General features: G+C 38.4%; 1 protein-coding gene across 2 annotated transcripts in view; it reads right to left on the reverse strand.

Annotated features, from left to right (window-relative positions):
* Positions 1 to 8346, reverse strand: part of CLINT1 (clathrin interactor 1) — a 64857-nt gene extending 56511 nt beyond the window's left edge. For both annotated transcript variants that reach the window (XM_063085578.1, XM_063085577.1), the window contains exon 1: positions 8126 to 8346. In XM_063085578.1, coding sequence (XP_062941648.1) covers positions 8126 to 8166 — 41 coding nt within the window. In that variant the 5' untranslated portion in view covers positions 8167 to 8346. The remainder of the gene's footprint in view (positions 1 to 8125) is intronic.
* Positions 8347 to 8992: the final 646 nt, after the last annotated feature.

Raw genomic sequence — 8992 nt, forward strand, 5'->3', positions numbered from 1 at the left:
TTAGCTTTTATTTTTAGAAATATCTGGATTTAAAGGATATCCTCTGTAGTAAAAATCAACTTACCAAATTTAACATATTCATTCAAAAGTATTTATTGAGTGCCTACTATGTGTCATACACTGTTCTAGGAGTCAGTAATACAGTAGTAATAAACAAAGCCACTGCCCACAAGGAGCTTATATATCAGAGGCAGATGACGAGTACACGTAAACAGAGAAAAGAAAGGCACAGAAAAAAAAGAGTGATGCGTGTGTGAGTGCATGCCATGTGATACTGGAGGCCCACTGAACACAACACTGAGAGAGCAAGGGAGAGTGGTAGGAGATGAGGTCAGAGGGGTCACCAAAGAGCCACATCACGTAAAGGCCAGTAAGATGAGAAGCCACTGGAAGGTTCTGAGCAGACCTGACTTAGTATTTTTCACTTGCTGCTGTGTGGAGAACAGATTATAGGGTTAAAAACTTTATTAGGCTTCACGAGAAATGAGCCACACTTCAAAAGCTCATTCAGTACCAAACTTATAACTGTAAGGCAAACACATCAAACCAAGGATATTATTTAACCATGGTCGTTTAACTGCAAAAAAAAGTTTTATCCATACAATCTTAAGTCACTTTAAAAAATGACAAATGAAGAACGAACATGAGAAAAATCAAAGGAAAAAAGCTCAGGATGCTTATATGTATTGTTCTTTAATGATGTGCTAAAAATTCATACAAACAAAGGGCAAGAAAAACAAAAAAAATGAATTTCCAATGCATTTTTTTGTTCTATAAAAATATAAGTCTGTCTAGATCAGAATTCTTGAGTAAAACACTTCAAAAACATGCATGTACATTTTCCAAATAAGGTGAGTTTGTGCAAAAGTTACAAGAAATTATTTGTTAGAATTATGCAGAATTTAACTACTCTCCTAAAAATTGAGAAACTAAACAAAACTCATGTCAAAAGAAGACATTCTAAAATAATTGGCTAAATAACTGGCTAACTAAACTTTTCCTAAGTGAAGTACAAAGCATGCATGTCTGCTGTTGCACATTAGCAAATCACTCATATTTAATAATTCGTTAGCTAAATCTATCCACAATGTCATAAACAGCTATAAACTGGCTCTAAAATGGGAATATGTCGTGTTCCTTTACCTGTGTTTAAATTTCGGGTTAAAGGGTCCTCTTAAGCCAAAAGAATTTCTTGCCAGTTTGGAAGAGTGGGTTGAATAATTAAAAAGTCCTTTCTGCAATAAGCTTTCCTTGTTTATACTGCTCATCTATTGTCAGAGACCATGAATTTGGTATTACATATTTTAAAAGGTTCTTTTTCTTGGTATTGTTGAGTCTCTTAAGGATAAATTGTCAGCTTCAATTTGCATTCATAAAATAATTCTTTTTTATGTTTTAGAAGAAATGTTTTACAATAGCAGTATCTTTAAAATCTTGAGAAAATACAAAACATGCTGAACAAAATATTACAGGAATTGGCAGATGGAAACTGCAACATGTCTTTCTAAAGATTTTATTCTTCAATATGTCTTTCAAAAGAATATTTCTGCATTATGCTTTACAATATTAAAGTAAAAGCATTTATTATTTTGTAAAAATAACACAAGGCACACACAACAGAGGTATTTGAATGAGCTTTCCTATATGTAGGCTAAGTTATCTATTCAGTTGAAGAATTTTACAAGAGAGTACCCATGAAAATAAAGAGTTCCTGGATTAAGACACAGTTCTTACATACTTGTAAACAATCTAGTCTGACAACAACATTTTTATTCTCTCAAACACTGCATTCCTTTGATTTTTCTCGATGTTAGATTATTTTGTGCATAACACAGTAATTGTTAATAGGTGTTTCAAGAGTTTATTGTATGTCAAGTACCATAGTAAGTGTTTCACACTTAATTCTCAACTCTGTAAAATAAATATCATTGTCTCCATTTCATAGATAGGGAAATTCAGAAATATTGGTCTAAAGTCCAAGATCTCTGTTTTTCAGCAGTGAACCTAAAATTTCAATCCAGTTCTCATCTCTGAACCACTAACTGCTTCCTAGATCCATTAAATATCACCTGGAGGTGCCTAAGTAGAGTTAGAAAGTGCACTTTGCTAGCAAATTACTATAGAAATACACAGATGGAGAAACGCACACAATTAGGCTAACCAAGGAAAGCTCATATGAAGTGATACCTTAAAAAGACACGAAGGAATAAACAGTTAAATATGTTGTTCCAGAAGGTCAAGTAATGTGTAGCTGAGACTGAAAGAAGTTAACTCTTTGTATTTAAGTACTAAAAATGTACTTCGAATCTGTGAAGTAGTCTTGTTCCCCAAAACTGGAACTTGAATTTGATCAAGAGATTAGACATAATTACCAATTTACTGGAAATATAGAGGATGGAGGAACATTTAAATAACACCAATGGGATGGAATGATCAAAATCCAGACTGAGGGAAATGCAAATAACCCGCTTTCTTCCACAAATAAACTGCAAGGGGGAAGGAAAAAAAGGATGGAGTTTAAACACATAGATTAAGAGAATCAGGAGATATGATTCACCAGTCAGAAACACCAAAAAGGAATTATGAGACAATTAAGAAATGAATACTGACTATACATTTCATATTAAAGAATCACCTTTTATTTAAGGCATAATAAGGGTATTGTGGCTTTGATTTAAAAAAAAAGATGATTCCTTACCTTTTAGGGATTGATATATTTATAGATGAAATGATAGAGTATCTGGGATTTGCTTCAAAATAATATGGAATGGTGGTAGCTATTACAGCTCATGCAATATTAGCTAAGTTGCTGAAGCTGGGTCATGTGTCCACAAAAGTTCATTACAATAGTCCCTCTATCTTTAGATATAGTGGGAATTTTGCATAATAAAAGCTAAAAAAATAAATAAATTCCAGTTAGATGGTAGATCTAAATATAAAAGGTAAAATAAAGCTTCTAGAAGATTAAAAAATTATTTAAGCACTTTCTTTTTTCTTAAAGGAAATATTAAACAAACATTAGAAATAAGTAGGGAGGGCCGACCCCGTGGCTCACTTGGGAGAGTGCGTCGCTGGGAGCACCGAGGCCGCGGTTCGGATCCTATATGGGGATGGCCAGTGCGCTCACTGGCTGAGCGCGGTGCAGGCAACACCAAGCCAAGGGTTATGATCCCCTTACCGGTCACAAAAAAAAAAAAAAGAAAGAAAGAAAGAAGTAGGGAAATAATACAAGGGTACAGAAAAAGATTCAACTGTGGAGCTATACTGTAAAACTAGGAGTACTAGTAAGTAGCACTTAAAAAAGACCAAGTACTTTTAGTGGATGTATCAGCAAACAGATGAAAAACTACTTATAAACTAATTAAAGGGCAGAGGAAAACATAAGAAGCACCTAAGTGCTTTTTTAAAAGCACCTTGACAGTAGTACTAAATAGACAGATTTAAACTACAGAAAAACACCCCTAAGAAATGCTGGCAGGACATAAATTAAACTCATCTTCCTTTGGAATTAAATTCTTAATATCTACTTGTGTCCAGTTACTAGAAAAGAAGAGGATGATTAATTCATTGTTTTGGTAATAACAATTACCTACAATTGGTTCAGAGAAAAGTTGATACAGGAAGACCAGGAAGCTGACAATCATCTTATCTTTGCTATCAAGTTCCAAGAAGCAACTGAACAGAGATTCTAATGATAAGATAAGGAAAATAAGGGGAAAGACAGCTGAGGACTGTAAGAAAAGCATATTTGTTGTGGCAGGTTTCTTGAAGGCAGGTATTGCCCTTTTCAAGTTCAGAAAATATAGTACTAATCCAGTGAATAATAAACATATTATTTGTTGAAATAACTGAAATGAACTATTCTCTATAAAAGCAAAAAGTTCTCCCTCTGGGATCAGCTAGACTAGAACAGCAGTTTCTACAGCTCTATTCCATAATCTAAACGAACTAAAAAATGAGCAAATATACACCAACAAAAATCAACTTATGGAAGATAAATGCAAGCTATGTTTAGAAGAATAATTTAAAATAGGCTATCTATAGCAGCGGCCTTAGACCTTAGCCAGCGCTGTTTGAATCCCTATCATAAAAAGGGCCTCTGATGAGATAAATTTACCATTAATATTACTGCAAGGAAAGATAAAGGTTAGTTGGTTTTGAACAATAAGGAGCAATTTTGATCTACCGCTACTGTGTCACCTTCACTACATTCCCCAAATTTGGAGACAACAGAACTGCCACAACTTTCAATTTATACCATGGATGGGATGACAAAACATAAATGTATCCACTTTTATTACAGCCTCAAATAAAGGGATGACAATGGTCAAGCTAATCCTAGTTGGTAGGAATGGTGACATTTATCCTTTCCTGCCACAGCTATCTTTTATGAAACTTGACTACAAGTAGGAGGAAACTGGCACTTCAAGCTCTGGCTCGCCTATGGCTTTATGTGCTTTCCCTCAGTTCCAAAATGTTCTGCATAACAGATCCATTTAATACCAGCAGGAGGTGCAACAATTGTGGAAAATATCCTCCCACTTTCCAGAAAGTCTTCAAGGTTTCAAAAACCAGTGTTTGAAATATATCATTATACTTAAGAACTGCTACTATACTGAATCTACTAGTGACTCCAGGTAACACAGTTTGAAAGAGTTACATTTTTCTTTCTGAAGTAAACCTCACAGGGTAGGAATATAAGCACACTATAAGTCCTAGTTTTCCTGAGTCGTGGGCTATATTTACTTATTGCACAAAACATCTAAATATAACATTTATTGATTGCCACTTTAAAAAAATTTCCCTTTTTAGCCTAAATCGTCTCAGGACGATAATGACTTTCCAAAATTTATCTGCTATTGTGAAATACTAGTTCCAACTATTTTTCCTTGATGGAAACTCATTTCTCCAAATAGCCACTGAAGCTGGAAAAAGTCTTATTCTATCCTGGTCCCCTCATTTTACAGATAAGGAACCCAAAGTCTGGAGATTCGTGTGATTCATTTTCAAATCATACATATGGCCAGTTGAAAGGCAGTGTCAGAATTTGAACCCAGGTCTCCAAATCCCCTAACTAGTATCCTTTCTATCATATAAGCCCTCTTTTTATTAGTCCAGATATCAGCGCAGTCCTTAATCACTTCCCTTAATGAGGGAATTTGCCAGTTCCCTCATTTTATTCCTGATCATCAGAGCAGCCATTCTATGGATCTGCCACACCTCCATTATGGCACTTTAAGGTGCACAGTCTAACTGGACAGTGCTATAGGTACATGGTTCTATAAGATGCTTACATTTTGGGAGTAGAATTTTTTCTTTTCCTGCCAGTGAAAGATGAAAATTAAATCCTGAGCACTCATCAGTAAAATAACCTCATATTCCCATCAATATCATGTGTCAGACACCCACGAAAACTTTAAAAAGCCCTTGGTGGTAACATTCTTATGTTTTTGAATAACTTGGTTCAAGTCTACACTCTAAATTTGGTAGTAGAAAGGAGCACAGAAGTTATTTTTCAACAAAAGCTCTTCTATTATATGACGTGGTAACTACTTGGCAAATTTAATCTGAAGCACTTGAAGATTAGTGACATAGGTGATAAAGACAAACAAATACGAAAGGAACAATAATACCAGGAATATTGCCTTGATTTCTGTCTTCTGAAAAGTGAACGGCCTTGTCAAATTTTGGGGTACCACAAATTTTGTCCTCTAAGATAACGAGGTGTTCCTTAGTGGTTTTCTTCTGCTGTCCTCTGACTCAGAAATAAAGGGTAGTTTTGTAGAGACTATTTTGGACGTCTAAAAACTAAGTTGGTATTCTAGGCTTTATGTGGAAAAGAACCATTATTTTATTTTATCTTTGATAAGCAAAGTAAAGGGCATATAAATAAGCAAAGCAGCCCAAAATAAATATCTCAGGGCTTAAAGGTCAAATGTAAAGGAAAATGATTAAAGCAAATCACTTTTCAAAGTTGGACCTTCTCTCTTAATGAGGATTAATCTCACTCTAAATGCAGAACATTTACTATAGTTTCATGGTTTCAAGCAAACTATAGATGACCCCTGAACAACATGGGTTTGGACTGCATGGTCCACTTATATGCAGATTTCCTTCCATAAATATATTGGAAAATTTTTTGGAGATTTGTGACAATTAGAAAAAACCCAAAGACAAACCACACAGCCAGAAATATTGAAAAAAAAAGAAGAAGAAGAAATTAGGTATGTCATGAATGCATAAAAATATGTAGACAGTAATCTATTTTATCATTTACTACCCTAAAATATTCATAAATGATAAAAAAGTTAAAACTTATCAAAACTTGTGCACACAAACAATTACATACTGAATTTGGTGCCATGAGCAATGGAGAGGAATGTAAACAAATGTTTTCTTTTCTCTAGCTTAATTTAAGAATACAGTATGTAACACATACAACATACAAAATATGTGTTAATCGACAATGTTATTGGTAAGGCTTCCGATCAACAGTAGGCTATTAGTAATTAAGTTTTGAGGGAGTCAAACGTTATACTGGATTTTCTGCAGCATGGCAGGGGGAGGGGTGTTGGCACCCCTAACCCCCAAGTTATTCAAGGGTTAACTGTATACTGATCTAAACATATCGTGTTGAGAGCTTTACACACAATCCTAAGCCCTTTACTCTTATTCCTAATGACAACATTTTAAGTTAGGTATCTATCATCATTTTCAGTTTGTACTAGAGAAAACTGGGGCACTGCTAGTTTAAGAAACTTGCCAAGTGTTACAAAGCTTGAACCCAGCTTTGCAGGTTCTGAACCTCTGCTACTTAGGCACTCTGTTGCTTTCTTGGTAGCATAGAAAAATTGAAAATATGGTCAAACTCTAAGTTCTATATGATCATTATCAAAGCCACTATGAATTATTTTGTTTTCTGATGTCAAGAAAAAAGTTTGCCATCTAAGACATTTCCTGATTTTAGGTTAGGTGGGGGCCACAAATGAACTTTTTTTCTCACCACACTTATTGCATAATCACTAAAACCCAAAAGGAAGAGGGCTGGTTAAGTTTTTAAACTTTATTTCCTGCTGGCCTGGAAGATCTTACTTAACCACTGTTTTGGGGGGGTTTTGGGGGGAGGTTAGGGGGAGGGTGGGCTGGACGGTGTTACAACACGGTGCTGTAACCAACTAAGCTAACTGGCCAGCCCCTTACTTAACCGCTGTTATATATAATATACTCAAGTGTTAAGGTTTTCCTAGTGCAGTAAGACACTAAACTTATTTCAGTTTTAAAGAAAACCAATTATGTATTGGTCATATTACCTGTCAGAGAAGTTAAAAGTAGATCAACAGGACATAAACCTAGGTTGTTTTCTTCTTTAGGGGAAATTTCTTAATGACTTCTTAACTAAACCGAATGGAACAAATGACCCACCAAAATGAAGTGTAGTGGAAAAGGAAACAGAGGAAAAGAATCACAAGACATTATACGGTGATCTACTTTCACTAGGGTTAGAAAAGCAAAGGATGAGTCTCCTCTTGAGTAACTTCGGCCTGACCACAATAGCCACTTGTTACACCTACCACCCACTCTAACACTTCAGGTTCATAAAGAATTAAAAGGAGCCCAGCAAGATAAAGGACATACCCTGACCAAGCCTACGGTGTCTCCGTATCACACTCCGAACGACAAACTGGGCAAGTGCACAGCGTCCCCAGTCCTCAAGCCTTCTCTGCCACCCAGGAGGGAAAGCCCACAGCCCGGGGCCAAGACAGTCCTCCGGCCAGGGAAGTGACCAAGTTCGAGACAACCTGCCCCCTTCTCTGACCAAAGCGTCCGCACCCAGGGGTTGGGGTAGGGGCACAGCCCGGAAGGCCTGGATAAGAGAGCAGGGGCTAGCAAGATGTTTTGAAACGAGTGAGGGTCCCTCCCCCGTCTCGCCGGTGGGGACGATGCCCGGGGCCAGAAAGGGAGCCGGCCGCCGCCATGATGGGACTAGCCGAGCCGGGGGGGGGGGGGGGGGGGGGGGGGCAGGGGGGGGCCCTAACGGGGGCGACCCCGCGCGCAGATCCAGGTCCCCTTACTCCTTTGCTCTCCTCCCCCGCGTGGGCCTCCACAACTGCCCCCCGATACTCACGCTTTGTCCACCAGCTCCCGCACCTTCCACATGTTCAGCATCGTGCCCCGCGCGGGCCGGGCCGCCGCCTCCCTCTCCTGCTCCCCACGGACCCCGGAACACTTCCGTGCCCGGGCAGGTCCAGGCCGGGGTCGCTGCTGCCGCCCGCCGCTTCGAACTTCCCCAGTCAGGTCCTTTCCTCGCCACAGCCGCGGCGCCGCCGGTGACACGTCGAGACGCGGCGGCAGAGGCGCTGCGTGAAGCGGAAGTGTCCAGTTCTCCGCCCGCTGCGCGCGGGGAACGCCGGGACTTGTAGTTTTCCTTGCCACCCAGTGGGAGGGGTTAAGTTGAGAGAGCTGGTGTGCTGTGGCTGGGATGATTTCTCTTCAACTCTCCCCGTTACCTGCACCAGACCTACTGAACCAGAAACTCTTTGGGTAGGGCCCAGCGATCTGGGCTCTAACAAATCTTCCAGGTGATTCTGATCACATTCAAGTTTCAGAGCCACTGGTGGAGGATCTAGACCCGCTCATTCTTTTCAAATGTAAAATATTGCTGTGTAATTAATAATGATTATACAGAAGTGTGATTGGCATATGCATTCCTCATTGACAGACACATCGCTGTATTTGTTTCTAAATGTTCAGATATACGTGCATCCTGGGCCTTAGTTTCCAGTCACGTAAGTTGAAGAAGTTGTATTCTAAATCCTTTTTCTCGCTATAATACAATGGCATTGTATTTAGACAGCTACCTGATATCATTGTTATACACTTTATTATAAACCTCATAAACTCAAATTACACTCCACAGGAAACTAGAAAGACAATATTATATTGTTGGGAAAATATAGGAAAATGGTCAGGGCCCCTCGGATGTTCAGAATCT

The sequence above is a fragment of the Cynocephalus volans genome, chromosome 2, assembly GCF_027409185.1.
Source record: "Cynocephalus volans isolate mCynVol1 chromosome 2, mCynVol1.pri, whole genome shotgun sequence".
Taxonomy (NCBI): Eukaryota; Metazoa; Chordata; class Mammalia; order Dermoptera; family Cynocephalidae; genus Cynocephalus; species Cynocephalus volans.